The 27021-nt window shown below is 42.5% G+C and overlaps 1 protein-coding gene across 1 annotated transcript in view; it reads left to right on the forward strand.

Moving 5' to 3' along the window:
• EFNB2 (ephrin B2) overlaps positions 1 to 27021 on the forward strand; it is a 66714-nt gene that overhangs the window by 22021 nt on the left and 17672 nt on the right. The window contains exon 2 of the mRNA XM_066621879.1: positions 6903 to 7186. Within this exon, the coding sequence (XP_066477976.1) occupies positions 6903 to 7186 (284 nt within the window). The remainder of the gene's footprint in view (positions 1 to 6902; positions 7187 to 27021) is intronic.

Raw genomic sequence — 27021 nt, forward strand, 5'->3', positions numbered from 1 at the left:
CAGCGACGGTTCTACATTGTCACTATAAATGTGGGACAAGCAAAACACACTTCTAGTGTCATGTGAAAAATACACCAAAAGGGGGAAAGCAGATTGGTGACTAGCTGCAGTAATTAAGGAAACTAGAACATGGAGGGGGGAACCCAATGTGTCCTGTCAGAGCAGTTGTGGTTTTTAAGTTGACTGGAAGAAGGATAACAGAAGAGTTTAGGCTTGTGCGGATGATACATTTTTAAAGACACTGTCTGGCGCCCCACCGCTACCCCTTGTGGTCCTGTCAGAACTTGGCAACCCTGGGGCACCGGGGACTACCCCCACACAGCGTGCTACAAACACAGTAGTGGTTGCCGTCCTGTTGTACATGGTCCCTTCTTTGAATATCTGCCCCAGTTCATCTATAACCTGGTCTGGTTCATGAGCAGCATTTTGCTTCCCCTCTTCTGCATCTCTTCTACCACCACCCCTATTTGCAAACTCTGACTGAAGTCATTCCTGGAGATTTTTCCCCCAACATAAATTTTCTATTCTAACATTAAAGACGGCTCACTTCAGGAATGTTGTCACGCTTGGGTTCCTTTAAAAAAAAAAAAAAAGGAAAAAAAGAAGAATGTTTGGTTTGTGAAGTCCCCTCACTGGATGAAGAAGCCTCTTCATTTATATTCTCTGTTTTTGCTTTGAATGATTAGCTAACTTGGGCCCAAATCCTAACCAACTTTCCATCACTGACACAGCTGTGCCAGTGGGGCATGTACTGCATCCTGCAGTGTGTAGCAGACACAGAGGCCTCCTGAAGGTAAGGGAATGTTTATTCCCTTGCCTCAGTGCTGGAAAGTTGGTTAGGATTGCGCTCTTAATTTTTTTGGCGGGGGAGGGGAATAAGAGATTTTGCATCTTCAGTCAATAGGTTCTTGTAAAATGGTAACAAATAGGAAGAGATCTGTTAAACCTTTTCATACTGTAAAATGTCTTGCTTAACACGGCTCCATTGTCATCTAAAAATATCAAAGGCTGTCAAGCTTGGGCAAGGGAGGGCTGTTCCAAGCATTTTTTTACTTCAAGTAAAGGGTCAACATTTTTTAAAAATGATGTGTCATAAATAAAAATACTTATCCACGGATTTTCCATCCGCGGATCTGGTTCAACACAAGTCCCAGACTTGGCTCAACCAGAACCCTTCAAAGGGGACCAGAGGGCTTTCTGAATCCCACAGAGGCTGCGCATATCCACACAAAACCTCTGCCTCCAGGGCTTCCCTGGCCCTCCTAATGCCTCTAGGAGACATTCTGAAGCCTGCAGAGGTTGTGGGCGGATGCATGTAGCCTCTGGGGGCTTCAGAAGGCCCTCCAGAGGTGACCAGAGCAGAACTCTGGTCCGCTTTGTAGGGTTTAAAGGACCAAAATATGAGGATTTGCTTATCCACAGTTTTTGGTATCCACAGAGGGTCCGAGAATGGATCTCTCGCAGATACCAAGGTCCCACCTAAGAGATATGTAGTGGTTAAGAGACTTAGCTGTGAATGAGGACAGTGGATTAATATGAGGCAAAATTTCTGGAAACCTGGTTTTTGGAACTGATGCAACAATAATATAGCCATTTTTTTTTAAATACAGTACTAAATAGTTGTTTCTCTGGAAAAAACTTCTTTTGAGTATGGAACGCATTTGGAATCTTGGACTGAATGAATTTGTATACACCCGTAGAAGCTTATTGGCCTCCCTCCCTTTCTTTCATGATTTCTTTCATGTATCTTTTTCTTTCATGTTCAGTATGAATGTTCTTAAGATGCTAGAGTCTTCTTGTGCTTTGTAGTGTGTTTTGTCTGCTCCAGTGGCATACAGTCGCAGTGTAAACTTTTGCTGCATGTTTACTTGGAAGCAAGTCCCACTAAGTTCTGTAAAATTTGCTCCTAAGCGTGCCTAGGATTATAGCCTTACAGCAGAATCCTGCACATGGTTACTCAGAAGCACATCCCATGGAACTTGATGAGACATGGAGCGCAATCCTATCTTGTTCTGGAACAGACAGGCCAGGAGGCCTGCGCTGTGTCCAGCGCAAGATAGGGGTCCAAAGTGGCTCATCCGGAGGTAAGGGGAAACTCTTTCCCTTACCCCTGGGTAAGCCACCTCAGCCCTAGTGGGTCTCTTTGGACTTGCACCACCTCCGGAGGTGGCATAAGTCTGAGAAAAGCAGAGCAGCTGGCATAACTGCCAGGTCCCAGCCCCGCCTCCTAGTCCTTGCCTGCCTGCCCCCTGGGACTGCTCTCTGGGACTTGCACTCAGGATTGAGCCCTTTCTCTCTTGTAAGTGTGCTGTAAGCTTTTGAAGCAAATACTTTCATTCAAATTGTGGTTTTGTTCCTTGCCCCACTTCCATATGTAGAGAGGTGAACAGGGCATGTCCAATGCATGCAAGAGCCATATTGAATGACAGTGGTGCGCCTTGTTACTCTTTGGAGTAATTTAGCAGAACTGGAGAGAAAGAGACTAATGGGTGCCAATACTAATAGAACCTACTGCCACACAAAATGAAGATGGCTGATAAGATTACCTAGAAGCTGCTGCTGTGGTCATCTGCTGTAAACTCCAAGGATTCCTCTTAAAGCTGCCATAACATAAGCTTGGCTAGGGTATGGCAAGGATTCATAACTGGGCAAAACTCTAGCACCAAGCAACAATTTAAACGTCAATTTAATATGATGTTAAGTCTGTCTGTAAGACTTCCCACATGCTTTGGTATGTAACCAGAGCCGCTTGTACATTGAGAAAGAAGATCTTGTACAAGAGAACCTTCTAATCAAAGGTTTTAGGGTACAGAGACTAAATTTTGGCTGGATGCTGGCAGCTTTACTCCAGACCTTCAGGGGAATAGTTTCTGATCATTCACATCAGAAGATGACCTCAGAGACGCTAAAAGAGGAATACAGAGCTGTCCTGGCTACTTAGTTTTTTTTAGTGAACTTTGAGAATTCTAGAGTGAATTTAATTTATATAATTTGCAGATCTGTTTGTGTCAATACTGGTTTTCCATCAGTGATCTGTATTGCGAGGGACATTCCTACAACTCTCAGTCTGACCTACTTACAAGCTTCCAGAATCTTCCATAATTAGCAGCGTGTTTTCAAGTGAAATGTTTTACTTGAAATGTTGAATGTGGAGACTGTATGGCATCCTTGCTATATGCCTACTTTTGAAGGTATAAAGCAGTCAAGGGAGGCAAACATTTAGCAAGTTGATATTAGTTTGTGTGTCACAAATGAGGGAACTCACAGATGCGCTTTTATATTTAGAGAACCTGGCATATGTAAAACTGCATGTACTTCTATATTATTAATGTGATATCTGTGTCTTCAAATGAAGTAACCTTTTAAGTCTAATTGAAGAGTTTTGTTCCCAATAGAAGCAGATTCTGGTGTTTATAATTGGCTCCGTTATCAGTAGCAGAGATATTTTAAAAAGAGCTGAATTAAAGTGTAGTATAAACATGTCTTTGAAGACTTGTATGGCATTCTCCTACACCTGCCCCATCATGGGTTTTTCTATAACTTCAGCAAAAGGAAAGCTTTCCTGTGTGTGTTTAACCTGAGAGGCAACGATCAAATTGGTTTCATACACAAATTGGCACTTTACACTTTGAAGAATGAAAAAAAAATGCTTAAAGATCCATTTAAAAGACAAGTTTAAGACATAAAATTAGCATTGAAGATAAATTAAGATTTTAGGATCAAAGTGCAACAAATTGGTGTTTACTGCTTGAGAGGCAAAAAAAAAAAAGTGTAAAAAGAGGCCTTTTAAATAAACTGACTTCTGGGGCTTATGTATGTCATGGTCAAACTGTTTGCCCCAGAACTTAAGTATGAAGACTGCCAATGCTTAAGCGATGACTGTGCCTCTTGGTTGCTAGAATGGATCCTAATAGCCATATGCAGCTCCTTATTTTCTGTTACAGCAGCCATAAGAAAGGCAGATTAAAATAATTTTTCTTCCCTCAATTCCGAGTTTTATATGCCAGCCCTAAAAGAATTATGTCCCTTGTCTTTCTAATAGGTGCATATAATTTACAGTTCCTCATTTGCTTGTTTGTGCCCCTGGTTAATATCAGTGGCTTCTTGTTTCCATAAAAATCTATAGTGAGTGTGAAGAATAAAGCAGCTGGAGGACTGCTTTTTTTAAATAGCTCCAGCTGATGCTTTGGGGCTCGGCGTTTTGCATGGCGTACCCTTGCTCCCGAAGATACCCACCTGCTACAGGCATAATTAACCCACCCTCGCTGTGACACTTAAAGTGGAATTCTTTAGAGGACAAGGCCTTAGCATCATTGCTTTGGCAGTAGTAACATTTCTGTTTGAACTGAAGTTTTTAATTAGTTCCAACTGCTACCTTCTCATGCACACCTTTCAGAGGGCTGCCAGGGAACCTGACTGGATTAAGGACATGTGAAATGGTTTACTGTGGCATGCAACCCACACTGCCTACACAGGGATGATGATGTGAGGGCATCTAGTAGGCTCAGCTGCATGAACAGAATCTATAAAACCAATCAAGTCAGAGAATTTGGATTTAAGATGAATCACTGGCTGTTGCACCTGCTGGCTTGTGGTCATCCCAGTGAAATAACATCTAAGCAATTTTGGTTCTTTAATTTGGAGTTTATATACATAGTTATCTTATTTCTAAACTCACTCTGAAATCTTTGGCAGGCATGTTTTTGCCCTTGTATGACTTTGTTTTGTAGATAGTAGGTAGGGTTTGAAATTAAGATAGCATCAGAAAAAGCTGTTTTAAAAGCAATATACATTAATGTAAATGTTTATTCCATTTATACCCATAACATTTAAGTAATGCTTTTGTAATTATTTCTTTGCTGCTAGGCTATCTACCACTTTGCTGGAAATGCAGTTCTTTGAGTGATGGTGGTCAGCATGTTTAGGATAAAACTTGTCATTCAGATTGTGTTTGAACTGAGTCATTACAAATTGGAGGAGTGTGGTACCTACTGGTTTCTAAGTGAGTTTTACCACTGGCTCACACCCCTTTACCTTACATACACTCTAAAGTTGCAATTCTATGCACGCTTACCTGAGAGTAAGTCCCATTAAATGGCTCTTACATTTGAGTAGACATATATAGGATTGCACTGTAGGTGGGTTTCTTTAATAAAGTACCAAATAAAGGTATTCTTATAGTAAAACTTTCATATTTGAGTGAGTTCAGTCTTGTGTTTTCGAGTGAGAGTGAGCTTGTGATCTAATGCTAGTTGTTGCATAACATCATTCATTAGGAGCCATTGGCTCTCTCTTCAGAGACATTTTCTATTAAGGAAGATCTTTGCAGCGGTATGGTTGGCATGAAAGATTTAGCAAGAGAAAAAGGAGTCTTTTAGCTGTAGTTATTAGAGGGATGTTGAATCAGTAGTTCTAAAGACAAGCTTCCAGGCATTAATTGGAATGCATGCATCTTAAGAAAAAAATGATTAGCTGGTAGTACAGTGGCCTTTGTTGCTTAGAAAGAGCATGTCTTCATTGTGCAGTTGAATCAATATTACAAGTGATCCTTGTCTCTTTAAAACATTGGTTTAAGGAACTACATTATTTTTTTTAAAGGCCAGTTATGTGATTGGTTAGTAGCCCAGCTATAAGAATTCTGAAATAGTCCAGGTGTCCACTTGATACCAGATAGTAACAAAATGAGTATAAACCATTCAGTGTTTGTAGAATTGTCCTAGTGCTAGGGGATGGTAAAGCCTTTCCTTTTGTACATGAAAAAAAAATTAGTTGAAGTCTTATTAAAGGATCAGCAAGCAAAGGCGGGCATTGTACATAAAAGGAGGTCAGATGTATATGCACAGCCACTGTTGGCTCCCTGCCTGACCATATGGTAGATTGAAGAGGAAGTGGCCAACCAGTGTTTCTACTGCTGTTGATGTTATTGCATGTAAGGTAATGGAATGGCAGGCACAGGCGACTTTTGGATAGTGCCTGCGACATCTCTGGAAAGTGAGGCACTCTTCCTCTTCCCCACATTTCATCAACACGATCACGTGATTTTGAGGACTTTTATTTTAAATTTAAAAAAATTATTGGATGAACGCTTCCTGTTGCAATTCATGAACACTTATGTTAACCCTTTAAATGGAAAAAAGGGATGAAGCAGGGTCAACTTTAAACCAATGCAACCAGTTGCTCCCCATTGCACCCTGTGCCTAAGGGCCCCCCCCGCACCAGCGTAATCTACTCTAGTCTTGTCAAATACGCACAACACATTTTACTTTTCAGAAGTAATCTACACATGTTTAATTATTTGGAGATTTACATGTATACAATTTTATATTAAAATGTGCTTAGGTCTATTCAGTCCATTAACTCGCATGCACTTTTTAAGCACACATTCTGATTGCTTTCCATTCTGCCATAGAGATATAAAGTCTATAATGCATTTAATTTATATCTATACAATTCTGCAAACCTTGGCTGTGAACCTGGGGCCTTGCAAAACATGGGACCCCGCAGCTCCTAAGTCCAGGCTTGTGAAGACAGACACAGGTAGTGTCCACTTTTTAACTTTTCCGCAGTAAAGAACATTTCTTTTTTTTTAACTCTAATTCTGGAAAGGGAGTGAAGAAGCACTTGGAAGTACTTGTCTCCTATGGAAAGGTTTAATCCCTGTGAAAGATCCCATTTATTCAGTTATCCGTCTGCCACTACAAAGGACGGATTTTGAGCTTTGGGGAAAACATTCCCATGATGTTTCAATGTTACTGTCAGTTAACAACCTAGATGGTGTTGTTGTTTTATAAACCACATTTGTTCTCTTCTTCCCTTACCCTTCTTTTTAAGCAATCATGTTTCTGAAGTGGTTTTCTTTATCAGTTGTCTCACTGTTGTCCTTTCCCCCCTAATTCTTCTAGATTCCTTCCTGGACAAGGACTGGTACTATACCCAAAGATCGGAGACAAACTGGATATTATATGCCCAAAGGTGGAATCTAAAACTCTTGGCCAATATGAGTATTATAAGGTCTACATGGTGGATAAAGACCAAGCAGACAGCTGCACTATTAAAAAGGACAACACACCTCTACTCAACTGTGCCAAACCTGATCAAGATGTTAAGTTTACCATCAAGTTTCAGGAGTTCAGCCCTAACCTTTGGGGCCTGGAATTTCAGAGAAACAAAGATTATTACATCATATGTAAGTGAACAGTGATTTTTGCTTCCTTTTTTCTGTCTTGCTGTTTCTTAATTTATTCACTGTATTCAATCAAGTAAGAAGCTTAACGGATTTGTATTGTTTTCTTCTAAAATATTTCATGGCAGCTTATTATTAGCAACCTCCCCACTGTTTTATATCCTATTTTTTTCTTTCCAGATTTTCACAGAACTAGTGTGGGCTGTGCGACTGTAGTAGTAATGCTAATAGTGGAATTTGTGGAAAATGTGGGTATCTTAGGGTACAATCCTAACCCCTTATGTCAGTGCTTTCCAGCACTGGCATAATGGTGTCAATGGGACGTGTTCTGCATCCTGCAGTTGGGTGTCACTCATGGAGTCTTCCTCAAAGTAAGGGAATGGTTGTTCCCTGACCTCAGAGCTGCATTGCCCTTATGTCAGTGCTGGAAAACACTGACATAAGGGGTTGGGATTGCACCCATAATGTGATTCCAAACATTGTTTTGGCAGAGGAAAACTTTGCAAAATCAAAGAAATATGCAATACCGTTTTCTGGGAGTCAAGTTTTAAAAAAAAAAGAAAAAGCGCTGATGGTCAACTCAAGACTCTGGTCTAAAATGTTTTTTTCCTGAAGCCTGAAATATACATTACTCATGTATTTTTGCATTGTTGTGGTATCACTCTTCTAAGGCATGGTATCTATCAGTTTGTTCAGTGGTGAACAGTAATCTTAAAATTGAATATAAATTAAAAAAATAACCTAGGCAATAAAACAGAAGCAAACAGAAGAAGGGGAATAATAAAAAAATGAAATATTTCTGTATTAAAAAATAAGAAACTTCTGAAAGACTATACCTTAATTGGTTAAAGTTAGTGTTGCAAAAGTTAGTGTAGCATTCAAGGAATGGCTTTAATTTTTACTGCTGTGTATTTAAGTGCTGGGTGATTCCTTGGCAGGGAGGGGAGGGCGTGTGTCATTTACAAAGTTGCAAGACAGCTGAGCACTTGCAGACTTCCGATCTAGACATACTGAGTAATTAATCTGTATACTCTTTGCCACAAGAAGTGCTGATGGCACTTGGCCTAGATGCCTTTGAAAGTGAATTGGTCAGATTTCTGGAGGAAAAATACATCACAGGTTACAAACCATGATGGGCTTATGGAACATCCTGGTTTTAGAAGTAGGCTATCACTGAATGTCAGATGCAAGGGAGTGGCAACAGGATATACAGGTATGGTATCTTGTTTTCTTGAGTTCTCCCTGAGGCTTCTGGTGGGCCACTGTGAAATACAGGAAGCTGGATTAGATGGGCCTATGGCCTGATTCAGCAGGGCTCTCCTTTTGTTCTTATAAGAGAGGGACACTATTTCAGCAGTTAGTTCAAGCTCTGGCATCTCCTGGTACAGCAGAGAAAACCTTCTTTCTGAAATGCTGCAGATCAGTGATGATTATACTGAGCTAGACAGACCAGTCGTCTCACTTGGAATTAATTTAATTAATTAACAGTATTTATATACCGCTTTTCAACTAAAAGTTCACAAAGCGGTTTACAGAGAAAAATCAAATAACCAAATGGGATAAGGCAACTTCCTCTATTTCTGCCAGTGAATGCACTGACTTCAGTGGGACTTATTCCCAGCTAACTATATAGGCACAGCCTTAATATGCTGTGGTTATTTAATCTTCCCTTGTTTCCTGGACCTGTGCTAGTTGCATCATGCAAACTCGATACAATGAATGTATCTCATGTTTAAAATAATAAAAAATGAGGAGTTGGATTGAAAAAATAACAGTGAAAGTAAATATCCACTCCAGAGTTATATTCATTCTTTCTGTTTTCATTTATCAGTAAGATGAAAATGTTTTAGTAATTTCAGTTTCAATGTCACTAAAATATGTCAGTCAGATAATTGCTAACATGTAGAATTCTTAGAATGGCAATCTGCTAAATTGTATTGTATTTTTGTATTGTACATTGTATTTTTAGTTGGTGTGAAAGCAGAAGAGTTCAGTGCTGTGGCCTGCAGTGCTCAAAAGAAATGTGCTAGGGGTTCTGTTTTGCTTGGGTGAAAACGGCAATGATGAAACCAGAGACAGTTGCCACTCTAGGCCTGATGAAAAAGTGCAACATAAAAACGTCTCTCTGTGTTCAAATAGCTGGTTCCAAGGATGAAATATTTCAGTTATCTAATGCTATGGGGATTAATTCTCCACAGTAGGCCAACTGTGACATAAATGGCACCATTTTAATTATGACTTGAGAGTTATGGACACAAATGGAGCTTCATGGTAGACTGTCAGCTTTGTCGTATCTGTGTCAGTAATCCCTCCGAGTAAATCCATAAGCAGGACTCATTTTCTTCATTTTTCTATAATTATTTCATTATGGCAATAAGGTATAATAGACATTACATTTCCGGGAGGATTATAGCATTCTTTGGGGGTTATAGAATTCACTGTCCTTTCACTCCATTGCCTCCAAAATGGTACTAGATTTATCATAATGGGGGGAAAATATTGCTTACCAGAGGAATGCAATGACAGAAGGCTACCTGTGATAGCTTGGTGGTGCCTATGAGGTCTGATTTCAGATTATCTGAGAATATACAATCCCCAGGTGAAACCAGTGAGCCCTCTATTTTTTTTTTTAATGAAATTGTACATCAAGGTACTGAGTTGAAATTTCTGCCTCCTTTCACTTTATGATCCTGCTTACTCTGTTATATATTATGTAAAAACAGCACTTGATGATAGGGTCATAATGTTTGGGCTGTGAACATAATTATTCTTTCCTAGGTGAGCAAGTGAGTGGGGGAACAGCAGGTAATCATTCTGCTTTCTGGAAAGAAGGGCCCAAAACATACTGCGAATAGCTGTCTTAGCCTCAATGCAATAATTTAGACATGTTTTCTTTGTGCTCTCCTTACAGCGACATTTTGATGAAGCTGAAATGTCTTGTGGTTTCTAAAATAACAAAATAGAACTCCAGAGACCAGAAGCAAAATAGTTCTTCATATGATTCAGATAGAAACATGTGAAGCAAAACAAGGTGCTTCTGGGGGAAACATGCTTTCCCGTGTTCATTCTCTGGAGAAGGGTGATGTGGCCAATAAACAAGAAAGGTGAAAGAAGGTGAGGAGGATTCGTGGGGTGTGGATGAGTAAGAGTGCACAAAAAAGTCTCTCTTGCTGTTCTCTGTAAAGCTACTGAGCGGGAGTAAGCATGTGCCTTATTTGGATTATTGCAAAGCTCTTCTGATTAATTCATCCTACTGCATTTCTTCACCAAGATCCTTCTGTGGTCTGACACATTTGTTTGGTTCATAGTGTCTGTTTCCAGGTTAGAAAAAAGTAGTCGAGCCTATTTCTCAGTGGACTGTAGGTTAAACCTCTTGAGGTGTGTCTAGGAGGAACGTCACCAGACAACAGCAGTAGCTGTTGAAAGAATCGCTCAACTACTGATTCATGGAAGTGATGAGAGTAACCCTTTGCCATGTTCTAATCAACACAGTCCTAAACTAGCATTAAAACAGATTATCCTGTTAACAATTATTCATGAAGACTTTTTCTTGTAATGCTCACATACTGATAGGTGGGAACTAGGAAGCAGGAAATGCAGTGAGAATTAATCTGTGTCTTTAAGCCAATCAGGACCTGGGGAAGGGGAAAGGAGGTGATTTTCTCTTGTCTTCTCAGCTTTTTAACCATTGGGATTCTGAGAGCTGGGCATCCTTTCTGTCACACACACACGCTGATATGCAATGGTGGCTTATTCTTCAAATTGTCCCATTTTGTTGAAATTAATTGTAATTCACTATTTATGCCCTCTATTTCTGGCAGAGATGAGAATAGTCAAATCTTTTTCAGAGTCAGTTCAAACTAAAATATATAACGAGCTACCCTGCATGCTGTAAGTCCCTAGGCTTAATGATGCCACTTGATATAAATTTTATGGGAAGACCGGAAAAGCTAATCCAGAAAAGTATATAGAGATGAAGTTGCAGATATTTTATGATACAGTTAAATTGGTGTCAAGCGTTTGTGTAATGTGCAAAGCTTAGAATGGTATAATCCAAAATCTGAGGGGAAAACCTGCTGATATTAGTGGTTCAACAGAAGCCTGAGGGAAAATTTGCAAGGTTGCAATGCAGATCATCCCATTTTCGTCACACAGTCAGGAGTAAATGTCACCAAATGAACTGCCTTCCAAAGATTAAATGAAGACAGAGAGATTATTTTAATTTGTGACTCTGAGAATAGTTGTGAGCCCCTTTGTACCATAAAAGATACAGATCACTTGGAATTTGTGAAAGACTTCCTGTGTACATGACTGTAAAAAGAAATGAATTTCATCCTTCTACCATCTGTATGTGGATGATTTCTTCTTCCACTGGCAATGATGCCTGGAAAAGTAGCTGTACTCTTAGATCTAATGATTCAAATTCCCAGATGTGCTGTAGCTTCACTAGACCAGATTTCAGTTTCATTACGGCCCTTATGATGGTTTCCTTGGTACTGCAGTTTCATTCCAGTCCTACATTTTCAGCTTTAAATTGCAAAGAGACCTTTTATAGGGTTGAAGAAATGATTTCATGTTGGCTCCATGCTCAAATCAAAGTAATGAAGTGATATTCGTAAGTTATATTATGGTCTGTACCCTTCAACTGTGCAAATAAATACTGAGAGGATGGTTGTCTGTTTCTAGATGGAGAAACAAAGTGGAGCCTTATGTTTGCTTGCCTATTCAAATACATTTTTCTCTTTTGGAAGAAAGAGTATACCACTGTACTCTGTGGAAGAAAGTATAAAGAGGTCTAACTTTGTTATACACGGATTTGACTCAACACAAAAGGCCACTGCAAATGAGAAGGAATGTGCTGATCCTTGGAGAAGGGGAAAAATGCATGTCTTTAAAATCGCAGTTTAAAAAAACTGATTTTCTTGCTGTTGTAGAGAGACAGTCATGCAAGTATTCTTCAACTGAGCCAGGCAAAGACAGGGGTTCTTAGCATTTCTAATTGCTGACTGCCTCTCTAAAACAGTAAGAAAAGCTGTTTTTAAACCACAGTTGTAAAGGGATGCACTTTTTTTAAACTGCTTTTATTTAACATATTTTATGGTATCAGCAGGTAGTCCCACAATCAAACCCCTGCAGATGTCGAGGTACGACCTTATTCCATTAGGAGCAGTGGAGAGGCAAGAAACCTGGAAGTGGATCTTTAAATCTATTTTTCCACTGATTTTTTTTAATCCACTAAGGCAGTGGTACGCAAAGCTTTTCGGCCCTTGACCCCCGTGGCTGTTGGTTATGATTCCCCATCATATTCCTGGGGGCTGGAAGTGATATCATTAAACAGGAAGTCACCAGAAATATTAACTATATGAATATTAATTATATTAATCATATCATTAATTAAATACACAGCAACATACATGCTTTATAAATGATCAGCTGCTGATCACTGTTGGAGACAGGATGCTAGAGTAGGTAGATTTTGTCTGGTCCAGGAAGACTCATTTTTTTAACTTTGTAAGCATACCAATAGAATTGTTTTATCAAATGAACTTTGTGAACAACCAGTCTGACCAACGTTACACATGCACACCCCTGTGGACCCCAATCCAACTAGTCATTTCTCCCATTCTCCTTGGATAGGATTGAACCCTTTATTAATAAAATTACTTTAAATTTTTCCAGCAGCTGGTGCGGAAAATAAAAATAGACCATGAAAATATATCAGAGCTGATAAGGGTTTGGTTAGGAGGCTGATTTGTCTCCTATACTAGGAGATGCACAGCTCAATCCTATGCATGTCTACTCAGAAGTAAGTCCCATTAGAGTCAATGGGGCTTACTCCCAGGAAAGTCTGGCAAGGGTTGGGCTGGCAATCACTTCATCAATGGCTGATAAGTATTCCCTTCACATAGCAAGATTCATCACTTTAAAAATACAGCCTCTCCTCTTCAGCCAAACAACAAGATGTATAAATCATTTCAAAAACTGTTTCCTTTTTCTGCTCTTAGCCAAGTAAAGTGTGTGCTTGTCTCTCCCCCCCCCTTTGCCAGCTGCATGGAAACAACTTTAAGAGCCCTGGTGACTGGTTAAATAGGAAGCCGTTTGGGGGGGGGGGGAAGCAGGAAGGTTTGGAGATTGAAAGGGGGGAGTGGAAGAGGGAGGGGGTTGAAAAGAGAGATTTCACTTTGATGAGAAGCGATCCCAGGCTGGGAACTAGGAACCAACCAGACAAGGATCAATGCAGTGAACACAGAAGGCGGCAGCCTCGGGGAGGAGGGAGAAGAGGGCGGGCAGCAGCAGCCACTATCACAGTCCCTCTTGGAGGGAGCAGCTGAGCAACTCCCAATTTTTCTGCTTTAAATAAAAAGCGCAGAAGACAGAGGGGCTCACATTGTGCCCGGGAAAGGTGGTGTGACTGTATCACTATGATCCTGCACCTCCCAGTGCATTCTTGGTGCCTCCCCAGGGAGCCACGCCTCACAGTTTGAATAACACTGCACTAAGGGTTTGTGATATCCATGGGGGCTGGTGGCCCCTCCCCTTGGGGGCAGAACCCTGCCTCAGCTCTTACTCAGTCGCTGTAGAGGCTATGCCGCAGAGCAGAAGCACGTGGAGTCAGGAAGGTTACTCAACAAAGTTTGTTTACTTTCCTTAGCTGTTTGACATTCATGGAGCCATGTTATAGCACAGGGCTCCTTTAAGCAGAAAAATGTCTCTCACCCCCTTGCCGGGACGAGTTCTGCCTGGTCTCTGACTTCTCTTGGCCCCCCCCCCCGACCTTTATTGTTCCAAGGGGTGGGGCTTCCTGCTGTCTGGTTAGGCTTGGTCTGGGTCCCGGTGCCCACCTCGTGGGTTGGTCTGGATGACCTTTCGGTGTCTCCTGCAGGCTGTCTGTTGTTCCCACCCTTTCTGGGTTTGGTAGGATTTGCCTAGGCCAGTCCTGGGCCTTTACATCTGGGCCCATAAATCTGGGTGGTCTGCCTGATGAACCGCCCAGGCTGCCCCCGCTCTCCTCCCTTGTAGGGCTCAGGGGCAGCTCCAGGCTCTTCCCCCTCCCGGCCAGCCTCTGCCAGTTGGCTGCAGGCTGGGCACAGCGCCTGCCAGTCCCCCAGCCTCCCGCCACCAGAACTCTTATGGGCCTCTGCCCGGCCTCATCCAGTCCCTCCCCTTCCAGGCATGCTGCCTCCCCGCTGCTCTGGGGAAACCCTGGCTGGCTGGTGAGCAGGGCGACGGGAGCCCGTGGCGGCGTGTGGCTCCAGGCAGCGGTTCCCTGCCCGGGAATCACCCTGCTGCCACTTGGGTTGTCGTGTGCCTTCCCCAGCACCTGCTTCTCCCTCCCTGTAGCCCCCGCCAGATCTGATCCGTGGGGTGGGGCGGGGCCGCCCCAAGCGAAACTCCTTTCAGGAGGTGGACGTGCCTCCCTGCAGTGAGGCGGCGCGTCTCCTTGCCCTGTGTTGTCTCCCCGCCTCACAGGGAGAGCGGGCTGCCTCCTGATAGGGTTCTAGAACAGAAACATAATGGATTACAGGGGACGACCTGTACCTGCTAGTAAATGCTTCCTCTATCCTTTCTCCCTCCATGACTGTGAGGAGACAAATTATGAAGCTTTCACTTGCAGTTTAAAAAATAAGATTATTTCCTGTTTAAGTATGGAAATTTCTTTCCATACTTAAACAACAGACCTTGAACTGGAATTTCAGTGTGTCCTCCCTTAGTGCTTAAAGGGGAGTACACAAATCTGAAGCTTGCCATGGCATGTTGTTCTAACAAACAGCCATAGGTTAACACCCAAATGTGACTGATATGCTGCATTTATCCTGCACTATTGTAATAATGTAAAATGGCACTTAGCAATTAGGAATTGTAGGTAAATAGGCAATAAACACCATTGGGATTCCCCCATAAGTGGAAGAGGTGCAGCACCACCAGTGTTCCCTGAAAGGCACATGTTCAATTGGTTGGGTAATAAATATTTATAATGCTCATGGACCTGCTTCCTGCATGACCTTCTGAAAAGCTACTGAGCATCCTTTGGTCTGAAGATAGTATGTTAAAACTCAGGTTGCCACACAAAAGCAGTGCAAGATGATGCACAAATGAATCAAGCGTATGTGTTTGCTTCTGGTATAACGCCTGAAAGGGGGAATCAGTTTATTCCTGCCATGAGATGCAGAAGCACCAGATACAAGGATATCTGATATCTGTCTCACTTCACAGAACAACTCTTAGTTCCCAGCTGCAAATGATAACTTGGCAGAAGTGGTGCTGCTGAAAGGGTCGCCAGCAAGATCATTGGGCTCTCCCAAACCTTGAAAATACGATCAAGATTTGCATATTTTCTCATCTGTCATTTGCGGCTAATAAGTTACTACATGAAAATAAAGTGCTTATTTCTGGACATCATCTGCTCAATGACATGACTTCCTCCTTAATGATATCACTTCTGGCCCTCAGCAGGCATCATGAAATCTATTTGACCCTCTGTTTGACACCACTGGTGCAGGAGGTACATCAGTTCCCTCTTTGGAAGATAGCGCTAGAAGCACAAAAGGGCAAATGTGTGAGGTACTTCAGTGTAACTTCTGGAGCTGCTCTCTGCTTCCTCTTGTGATCATCATGGACTTTGACACTAGCAAAATAGAATAGATGGTCTTCCCTTTTGTTTTTGCCAGCTTTTTCAAGTGACCCACTTATATAATTGCCTACTGGTTAAAATTAAACAAGAAGAAAATGTGATTCAGAGTTTGCAGGAAAAAAGACATTGTGGGGTGGAATAAGATTGTGGCTATCTAAGATATACTTAGGGCCCAATCCTATCCAACTTTCCAACCTCTGTGTAGCCACAATGCAGCCCCTTGTTAAGAGAACACATGTTCCCATAGCTTGAGAAGGCCCCAGTGACTGCCTCTCCACTGCAGGGTGCAGTGCACATCCCATTGGCACAACTGCACCAGCACTGGAAAATTGGATCGGATTGGGCCTTTAATAAGAAGTAAAAACAAACAAACAAAAACCCATTGAAATAGGGAGCTTAATTCAGATTAAACATATTCAAGCAATATGGGTGTCCTCAAGCTGAATGGTATACAAGATATTTTGTGTCACTTGTATGTGTTGGTGCTTGAGTGTTAAGCAAATAGAAATCTCCAACTGGCTACAAGGTCTGTTTCCTGTTCCTTGGACACTTTGAAGTACTGGAACTTAGTGTCTTCTTTTCCCTCAACCATATAGCACAAGTCTAGGCATGTCTACTCAGAAGCAAGTCCCTCTGTGTTCAGTGGGACTTACTTCTAGGTAAGTATGTATTGGATTGGCAGAAGCGTGAATGTTTCCTGATTGTTAGTTCCTCCAAAGGAACATTCAGTCTTGCAAAACTAGGTTTTTTCCATACAAAACTCAATTTCCTGTGGCCTGAAACTAATAAAAACCTATTTGATCCACATGCCCTCTGTATTTGCTAACCATTTTGAGAGCCACTTGTCAGGAGAGGAGTCTTGGTTTTATAGCTGACTTTAGCAAGCCTTCTGCTAAAAAATGGATACAGTCAGTCCACCCTGAACAAGACAATTGCTTTACCATTTGGGCTTCCTTCAGCATATGTTCATTATGTCACAGAATGTACTGTAACCGCTGGAGTTGGGCCCCATACCCAAACTAACACCCCCAGTTCTGCAGCAGTTTTTCTAGGCTTTTGTGTTAAACGTCAGTCCCATTCTAACATTTACAAAGCAAAGCAGTCCTTCCGACTTTGCTTGCAATATACTATTGGAAAATATCGATAGGCATCATAAGAACATAAGAACAGCCCCACTGGATCAGGCCATAGGCCCATCTAGTCCAGCTTCCTGTATCACACAGCGGCCCCACCAAATGCCCCAGGGAGCACACCTGATAACAAGAGACCTGCATCCTGGTGCCCTCCCTTGCATTGGCATTCTGACATAGCCTGTTTCTAAAATCAGGAGGTTGCACATACACATCATGGCTTGTAACTGGTAATGCATTTTTCCTCCAGAAACTTGTCCGATCCCCTTTTAAAGGCATCCAGGCCAGGTGCCGTCACCACATCCTGTGGCAAGGAGTTCCACAGACCAACCACACGCTGAGTAAAGAAATATTTTCTTTTGTCTGTCTAGCTCTCCCAACACTCAATTTTAGTGGATGCCTCCTGCTTCTGGTGTTATGTGAGAGTGTAAAGAGCATCTCTCTATCCACTTTATCCTTCCTGTGCATAATTTTGTATGTCTCAATCATGTCCCCCCTCAGGCGTCTCTTTTCTAGACTGAAGCGGCCCAAACGCTGTAGCCTTTCCCCATAAGGAAGGTGCCCCAGCCCAGTAATCATCTTAGTTGCCCTCTTTTGCACCTTTTCCATTTCCACTATATCCTTTTTGAGATGTGGCGACCAGAACTGAACACAGTACTCCAGGTGTGGCCTTACCATAGATTTGTACAACGGCATTATAATATTAGATGTTCTGTTCTCAATGCCATTTCTAATGATCCCAACCATAGAATTTTCCTTCTTTACTGCCGCTGCACATTGGGTCGACACTTTTATTGACTTGTCCACCACCACCCCAAGATCTCTCTCCTGATCTGTCACAGACAGCTCAGAACCCATTAGCCTATATGTGAAGTTTTGATTTTTTGCCCCAATATGCATGACTTTACACTTACTTACATTGAAACGCATCTGCCATTTTGCTGCCCATTCTGCCAGTCTGGAGAGATCCTTCTGGAGCTCCTCACAATCACTTCTGGTCTTCACCACTCGGAAAAGTTTGGTGTCGTCTGCAAACTTAGCCACCTCACTGCTCACCCCTGTCTCCAGGTCATTTATGAAGAGGTTGAAAAGCACCGGTCCCAGGACAGATCCTTGGGGCACACCGCTTTTCACCTCTCTCCATTGTGAAAATTGCCCATTGACACCCACTCTCTGTTTCCTGGTCTTTAACCAGGTCTCAATCCAGGAGAGGACCTGCCCTCTAATTCCCTGACTGTGGAGTTTTTTCAGTAGCCTTTGGTGAGGGACCGTGTCGAATGCCTTCTGAAAGTCCAGATATATAATGTCCATGGGTTCTCCCGCATCCACATGCCTGTTGACCTTTTCAAAGTTTTAAAACGTTTGTGAGGCAAGACTTACCCTTACAGAAGCAATGCTGATTCTCCCTCAGCAAGGCCTGTTCGTCTATGTGTTTTGAGATTCTATCTTTGATGAGGCATTCCACCATCTTACCTGGTATAGATGTTAGGCTGACCGGCCTATAGTTTCCCGGGTCCCCCCTCTTTCCCTTTTTAAAAATTGGTGTAACATTTGTTATCCTCCAATTCTCTGGCACTGTGGCCGTTTTGAGGGACAAGTTGCATATCTTAGTCAAGAGATCAGCAACTTCATTCTTCAGTTCCTTAATAACTCTAGGGTGGATGCCATCAGGGCCCAGTGACTTATTGATCTTTAATTTATCATCTTCCTTTTCAACCACTATCTGACTTAATTCCTTGGTCAGGAGGGGCAGTTCAGGCAGCAATATCTGCCTGAGGTCTTCTGCCGTGAAGACAGATGCAAAGAACTCATTTAATTTCTCTGCCATCTCTAAGTCTCCTTTTATTTCTTCTTTCCCTCCCTCACCATCCAGGGGCCAACCACTTCTCTGGCAAGTTTCCTGCTTCTAACATAAGCAGAACAGCCCCACTGGATCAGGCCATAGGCCCATCTAGTCCAGCTTCCTGTATCTCACAGCGGCCCACCAAATGCCCCAGGGAGCACACCAGATAACAAGAGACCTCATCCTGGTGCCCTCCCTTGCATCTGGCCTTCTGACATAGCCCATTTCTAAAATCAGGAGATTGCGCATACACATCATGGCTTGTACCCCATAATGGATTTTTCCTCCAGAAACTTGTCCAATCCCCTTTTAAAGGCGTCTAGGCTAGACACCAGCACCACATCCTGTGGCAAGGAGTTCCACAGACCAACCACACGCTGAGTAAATAAATATTTTCTTTTGTCTGTCCTAACCTGCCCAACACTCAATTTTAGTGGATGTCCCCTGGTTCTGGTATTATGTGAGAGTGTAAAGAGCATCTCCCTATCCACTCTGTCCATCCCCTGCATAATTTTGTATGTCTCAATCATGTCCCCCCTCAGGCGTCTCTTTTCTAGGCTGAAGAGGCCCAAACGCCGTAGCCTTTCCTCATAAGGAAGGTGCTCCAGCCCCGTAATCATCTTAGTCGCTCTCTTTTGCACCTTTTCCATTTCCACTATGTCTTTTTTGAGATGCGGCGACCAGAACTGGACACAATACTCCAGGTGTGGCCTTACCATAGATTTGTACAACGGCATTATAATACTAGCCGTTTTGTTCTCAATACCCTTCCTAATGATCCCAAGCATAGAATTTTCCTTCTTCACTGCTGCCGCACATTGGGTCGACACTTTCATCGACCTGTCCACCACCACCCCAAGATCTCTCTCCTGATCTGTCACAGACAGCTCAGAACCCATCTGCCTATATGTGAAGTTTTGATTTTTTGCCCCAATGTGCATGACTTTACACTTACTGACATTGAAGCGCACCTGTCCTTTTGCTGCCCATTCTGCCAGTCTGGAGAGATCCTTCTGGAGCTCCTCACAATCACTTCTGGTCTTCACCATTCAGAAAAGTTTGGTGTCGTCTGCAAACTTAGCCACTTCACTGCTCACCCCTGTCTCCAGGTCATTTATGAAGAGGTTGAAAAGCACCGGTCCCAGGACAGATCCTTGGGGCACATCGCTTTTCACCTCTCTCCATTGTGAAAATTGCCCGTTGACACCCACTCTCTGCTTCCTGGCCTCCAACCAGTTCTCAATCCATGAGAGGACCTGTCCTCTAATTCCCTGACTGTGGAGTTTTTTCAGTAGCCTTTGGTGAGGGACCGTGTCAGACGCCTTCTGAAAGTCCAGATATATAATGTCCAAATATAACATATTTGAAGAAGCTTTCATTATTCCCCTTAATGCTGCTGGCCATGTGTTCTTCATAGTCTTGCTTGGCCTCCCGTATCACCTTCTTACATTTTTTGCCACAGTTTATGTTCCTTTTTATTCTCCTCTTTAGGGCAAGAATTCCATTTACGGAAGGAAGCTTCCTTGTCCTTTACGGCCTCTCTAACTTGGCTGGTTAGCCATGCAGGCACCCTCCTGGACTTAGTCGAGCCCTTCTTCCTTTGCGGTATACATTTCCTCTGGGCCTCTATTACTGTTGATTTGAGCAACCTCCATGCACTCTGTAGAGATGGGACTCTTTTTACCTTCCCTTTCAACCTCCTTCTCACCAGCCTCCTCATTTGAGGGAAGTCCGCCCGTCGGAAGTCAAGGGTTTTTGTTAGAGATTTGCCTGGTATTCTTCCCCTGGCGTGCATGTTGAAACGGATCGCAGCATGATCACTGTTCCCCAATGGCTCCGTAACATTGACATTTCTAACCAGGTCCTGAGTACCGCACAGTATTAAATCCAGAGTCACCTGTCGTCTGGTGGGCTCCATGACTAGCTGCTCTAAGGCACAGTCATTTAGCGTGTCAAGGAATCCGGGCTCCTTTTCGTGACCAGAACACAAATTGACCCAGTATTTACATCGCTCCTCAGGCCTGGTAATGTAACCCATAGAGATTCTACGGTGGAGTCGGACCCACCTTCAGTCTCTACTTTGCTGGATTCTATCCCTTCCTTAACATAAATGGCCACCCCACCTCCAACACGCCCTTCCCTGTCCCTCCTGTATATAGCCCGGGATTGCGGTATCCCACTGATTCTCTGCATTCCACCAGGTTTCCTTTATGCCCACTATGTCAGTGTTTTCCCTAGTCACCAGACATTCCAGTTCTCCCATATTTGCTCGGAGTCTTCGGGCATTCGCATAAAAGCATTTGTACATGGAATGCCCCAGGATGGGCTGCTTATTAGCTCCTTTGTCCCCGCATCCTGTCACTGTGCCAAACTGTATATCACATCCCGTCACGCTACCATTCCCAATTTCTTCTCCTACTCTCTTTGCCTTGTTGTTCTCTAACCTCCCCATCCTCGTCCCATAGAGATGAGGAGTCCCGAACCGGACGCCGCTTGGCTCCTTTCAGCCTTCCCCCAGGGATCAGTTTAAAAGCTGCTCTGCCACCTTTTTAATGTTATGCGCCAGCAGTCTGGTTCCATTCTGGTTCAGGTGAAGCCCGTCCCTCTTGTACAGGCCCCACTTGTCCCTAAATGTTCCCCAGTGCCTAACAAATCTAAACCCCTCCTCCCTATACCACCGTCTCATCCACGCATTGAGACCACTGATCTCTGCCTGCCTAGCTGGACCTGCACGTGGAACAGATAGCACTTCAGAGAACGCTACCTTTGAGGTCCTGGCTTTCAGCTTCCTACCTAATAGCCTAAATTTGGCCTCCAGGACCTCCCGGCTACACTTGCCCACGTCGTTGGTGCCGACATGCACCACAACCTCTACCTCCTCTCCAGCACTATCTACTAGCCTGGCTAGACAAGAAGTCATGTCCGCAACCTTTGCACCAGGCAGGCAAGTCACCATGCTGTCCTCACATCCCTCGCAAACCCCGCTCTATGTTTCTAATAATCGAATCCCCCACTACAAGAAGCCCCCAACCCCCCCTCCCGCCGAGGACTATCCTGAGTAGGTTCAGATACGGGCTGGTCCCCTGGAGAAGGGGTCCCCCCTAGGGGATTGTTCCCCTCCTCTCCAGGATGACGTCTTCCAGCCCCGAAACTTTCCACCCGGGCAGCTGAGGAGCTGCACACTGAGGTTGGGACGAAGCCTGATTGTCCCCGGAAGTCTCCCCATGGTCCTTCTCTGCCTGCCTCTGTTTCTCCAGGTCGGCCACCAAGGCTTCAAGGGAGCGCACGCATTCCCTGAGTTCCTGGAGCTCCTTGCATCGAGGACACACCCATGACTTATGCCCCAGAGGCAAATAGTCATACATGTTGCACTCGATGCAAAACACTGGATAGCTCCCACCCTGCTGCTGGCTGTCTGACTGTATAGCTTTTTTAAAAATTTGTTTGTTTTTGTTTAGGGGTTTGCACCATTGTTTGTCTCACTGGAAGAGATTGTTTGCATCATTAAATGCTCGACTAGTGTTCCTGCTTTCTTCTTGCAACCCTTTCTCTCCTCCAGTTAGAATAGACATGCTTTCTTTATGCCTTGTTTTGTTTTGATAGCTAAGCCTTTTGACTGCCCTTGTTTGGCTTTTTAATAATATTTAAGATGTTTAAGCAATAACATTGACATTTTTTTTTTAAGATTGAGGCGGAATCTTGTATTTCTTACAGTAGGTAAAAAAATTCTTGACTTTAAAGCCACCTTGATGCTGTGTAGACAAAACACTTCTTTGCCCTCTTCCTCCTCTAGTCAGAGGAAGAGAACTAAATGAATTACCTCCAGCTTTTCTTACTGTAAAGTGATATGCAAAGGTCAGACTTGGAAAGTCTTTTAAAGGGACTCTTGTTTAATTCAACTCTGTCAAATTAAATATAAATCATAGAAATAAAATTGCCTGAACAAAAATTCTGGGTCTGTAGAGTTTCAGATTCCTGTCGGTGTGTAAGGCTTCTATAGGACTAATGGAGTTTTGTCCACTGGGATTATTGTCTCAGTCCACATGGGGCTTGTAAGCTCACTGACGTGCCTATTGCAGATGGATTGTCTTTGTTCATATTCAGTGCCATTACCTAGGCAGTGCTGGCAGTTTATCTCATTTAAAACTAGGCAGAAAGGTACTACAGCAGGAAATCTGTAAGTACCTCTTCTTTATTCCCAAGGGCAGCAAATGAAAGAACAAGATGGCTCTGCTTGTTAATAGGATGAGAGCTAGTGATCAAAAAGGAACGCACCCTCCCTAATGTGTACTAGATATGAAAACAGACAGGAAATGAAGAGCAATTGCTTAAAAGTGAAGGGGAATTATTTAGGAATTGCTCAGATTGAAACAGCTTTAATATTTTATAATATGTAGTTGAATGTTTCCAACTCCTGCTTATTTATAGCATTCTTCCCCCCACATACTCAGCTTTGTAAATGATTTAGCAATACCAGGGATAAAATACTAGCACAAAGGAGAGAGCCATTTCTCTGCTTAAGGAACTTTTATGTATTCATTATGCAGATTAGCATTAAATGAACTTAAAATGATTTAAACATAATAAATAAGTCAAACCACTGTGTTACAAAGGCTTTATACACTGAGGTTTAATTTTATGTATATAAAGCATCTCCGTGACTTAAGTAGGACTACTCCCCTGTGTAAAGTTAACTACTGGTGTAAAACTCCACAAAATGAGTGCCCTCAGGTCCTTTTCCTTGTGCTGCTGGATTTGAAGAACTCATTAAATCAAAGGGAGTCATTTGCATCTTCCTGAAGAGTAGGCCCATTACAGAGGAGCCTGAATAAATTTAAATGAGTAACGCAGTACATTTTGGGAAATGTGCTTAATTTTCCTTACCCATATATATGAGTAGGCAAAAAGCAAATATGTGTCTAATTATACAGGTGGGACATGCAGTCCTTCACATACCAGCATGATAACAAGCCCCATATATAGCTTCCCGGTTGTAATTTATATAATCTTCCTTGATGTATGCACTTCATTTTAAGTTTAAATTTATGAAGTAAGAAGACAAGAACAAAGATGATTTTTTTTTAAAAGCCCAACAGTGAGGTTTTGAATGATGCTATGTTGTCTCTGGATTTCTGCACAATGAAAGAAATGGCTGAAAGATTGGGAGAAATGCCATTAACTCTTTCTTTGTTAACAGTGCATTCCATTATTGTTTATTGATTATCTTTCTTTGCTCAGTTTTAAATAGTTGCCACATTTAAAGTGACAAATGAGGGACAAATGGTGGTGATACTGAATGGTGCATATTCAAAGTATTTCCTATGGAAGTAAGAGACATTGATTATATTTTATCATGTAGTGATATTCTGGAAACCTTGAAAGGTATTAGATATCTTAACTTGTTAGCTCAAGAAGAAGAGAAATTTTAATAAATAGCAATCAGTTCTGAAGCGGTCATCCCCCCAGCAGTAGGACGACGAGAAATACAGGACGGAATGTACATCCTATTAAGATGAATCTCTCAGTGAGCTGGATAACATTCTTCATCCCTTTGACACTAAAATATGAAATACTTCAGAGTCTCATTACGACTGTCTTCGTGTATATATATGTACTATAGATTAACAAGCATAACGTGAACATTGGCACCCCATTTAAAATTAAATGATAACCTAGATTTGTGTTCATACTGCCTTTGAGTGCAAATTATGTATGACTCTTAGTTTGTGTTCATTCTAAGGCAGTATGAACACAACTATGTATAGTACCAGCAGTTGAGGGACTGACAGACAGATGTGTTTTAGTATATACCTAGCCACTCAATGGATGACCTAGCTGTGTCGTCTTTGATCTTTTGAATTATTTGAGAGGGAGAGAAAGGTCATAAGTAAGGAAAGCAGGGGGCCTCTAAATTCAGTCTCCAGTTTCCCAAACAGCTGGTTAATATCGGAAAATCCTTTTGGTACTGCATATGCAGATCCAGTCCAATGTTGGGAAGCATTTCTGCTGGATCAGAAGATCCTGCAGTGGGAACCATGCATGTTGTGCAATTGTGTGTTCAGCTTCTGTGGCCGAGAATGGGGTATGCATTTGTGGAAGGCTACATACTAGATTGTTCGTTATATTAATTGGCCAGGTGAAATATTTCTGCCTAGAATACTGTGGCTGATAACACAAAGTAGCCATTAAATGCTTCCTTTTTAGGAAATATTACTATGCAACACCCAATTATGCATTATTCATAGTGGCTTCCACTAGCTTTAAGAAAATGTCCAGATGTCATAAAATTTGAATATTTGACCAGGAAGGCTTGGTCTGCAGTATTCTGTATGCAAGTGAAAGAATTGCCTCTGTTAATTGTTTGCATTCTGACAGGACTTTTAGGTGAATTCTGAAATCAGGTGTTTAGATACACATTCAAGTTAGAAAATGTTGATCTTAATCTAACACCTCTGGGTATAACTCTGGACACAAACTCATTTGGTCATAAAACCACAGCTGTGTTAAACTTCTATTAGGCTTCATAACTGATCTGAAGACATACAATGGCAAATCGTTTTTGTTGCAGACAATGGCCAGAGGATCTCTAAATAGCATTTTGGGTTGTGCAATAAAGCACACTTCTGTTTGTGCTAGAAAAAAAAGGAGGAGATGAAGGTATTTTTTTATTGAAGCAAACATGTGGAAAATTGCAGTGGATTGTTATAGTAGATAATATCATCCCTGAAAGGAATGGGGTTCATTGGTAGGGCAAACCCTGACTGCGCCACTTCATTGGGGTTACTGCTGGACTCTCTGCGGTCACCGCTAATAGCGTCCTGTCCATCGAAGGCATGAGAGCCGTGCAAGTGGCACATTTTCTCATCTGCAGTGTTATATTCTAAAATGTCACTAGGCATTAACTCAGTCAATGGTGATGTCCTACCACCTAGAGATGAACCCTGCCTCAAGATGATGTTTTCCACTTCAGTGCCACTCTTACAGCAATTACTGGGTCATTAATATCATTGCATGCAATTAGTAACAGAAGACTGCACAAGGAGTTTATTTTTTCCCCCACCTCCAATAGGAACTTTTTTTTCTAACCTTTCTCAGACATGGGGTTGAGAAACAAAATGTAGGAGCTCTAGGGGAGGAGGAAAGAAATTGTTAGGGCAAATCTGAGTTAATGGATGATACTTTCCTACATTATTTTAGAACAGCCGTTTTCTCCTGAACACTCCTGAGTATTAATGATAGATCAGTATAACTTGAAAACAAACGCAATCGAATTACTTCACACAGTTGAATTTTTAAGATAAGATCACAAAGGAGGCTGGGAATTATTTTTCCTGATTTTGTAAGGCTTTTCTTCAATAGCAGGCTAGTGCAAATAGTGTAAAACAACATTTTCTGGTTTTTTTTCTTTTCTTTCTCTCATCTGGTAGTTGTCTCAAGAGAAAAAGAAACTGCATGTTCTTGTATTAGTTTATAGAATGCATACATCATGGACTCCCTTGTTGGCATCCTTCAGTCTCTGAAGACCATGGTGTCACGCTCTGAATGGTGGTTCTGGAACAGAGTGTCCTCTCCAGTGCGTGAAGCCTGGGTAAAGTAGGTATGGAGGATAGGCTGTTACCCATGCAGCAAATCCCCCCTCTCCACGTCGCTGAAATGGTCCAATGGAAAGGCAGAGGCCAATACGGTTGGTTCCAGTGGCGTCACAGGAGTTGCCAGAACGTGACTGTGTTCAGCCATGAACTGCCTAAGGGACTCTGGCTCCGGATTTTGCCTCGAGGTTGACTCCTGAAGCCTTTTCCATAACTGGATGTAGCCACAAGGCAGATCAGAGTTTTCCTTCTCTCAGATGAGCTGCCTTCCCAGGCTGACGAGTCCCATCTACCCGGTGGCTGTTTAGTCGCCTTTTACGACAAGTACAGCCAAACTGAGGGCCTATTCTTATCCCCAGACCCCAGGGGACAATATTATGTCAATAATAGTATCAACAGCCCCCATCATGGACAATATTATGTCAATAGTAGTATTGGTCCCACAGAGTAGAAGTATATTCCAAGTTGTGAACCCCCTCCTCCCCTCCACATCTAGGAAAAGTGAACTGAGTAATCCCCCCTTCTCTCTGTAGCCAGGCTATTGCTTCAACAAGGCTACTGGCATCTATACTGATTGTGGGGGCATTGCATTTTTGGTGTTGGCTCTCATGGGACACATGCTGCTCTGTCCTTAGTGTTAACAG

Source organism: Tiliqua scincoides, chromosome 3, assembly GCF_035046505.1.
Source record: "Tiliqua scincoides isolate rTilSci1 chromosome 3, rTilSci1.hap2, whole genome shotgun sequence".
Classification (NCBI taxonomy): Eukaryota; Metazoa; Chordata; class Lepidosauria; order Squamata; family Scincidae; genus Tiliqua; species Tiliqua scincoides.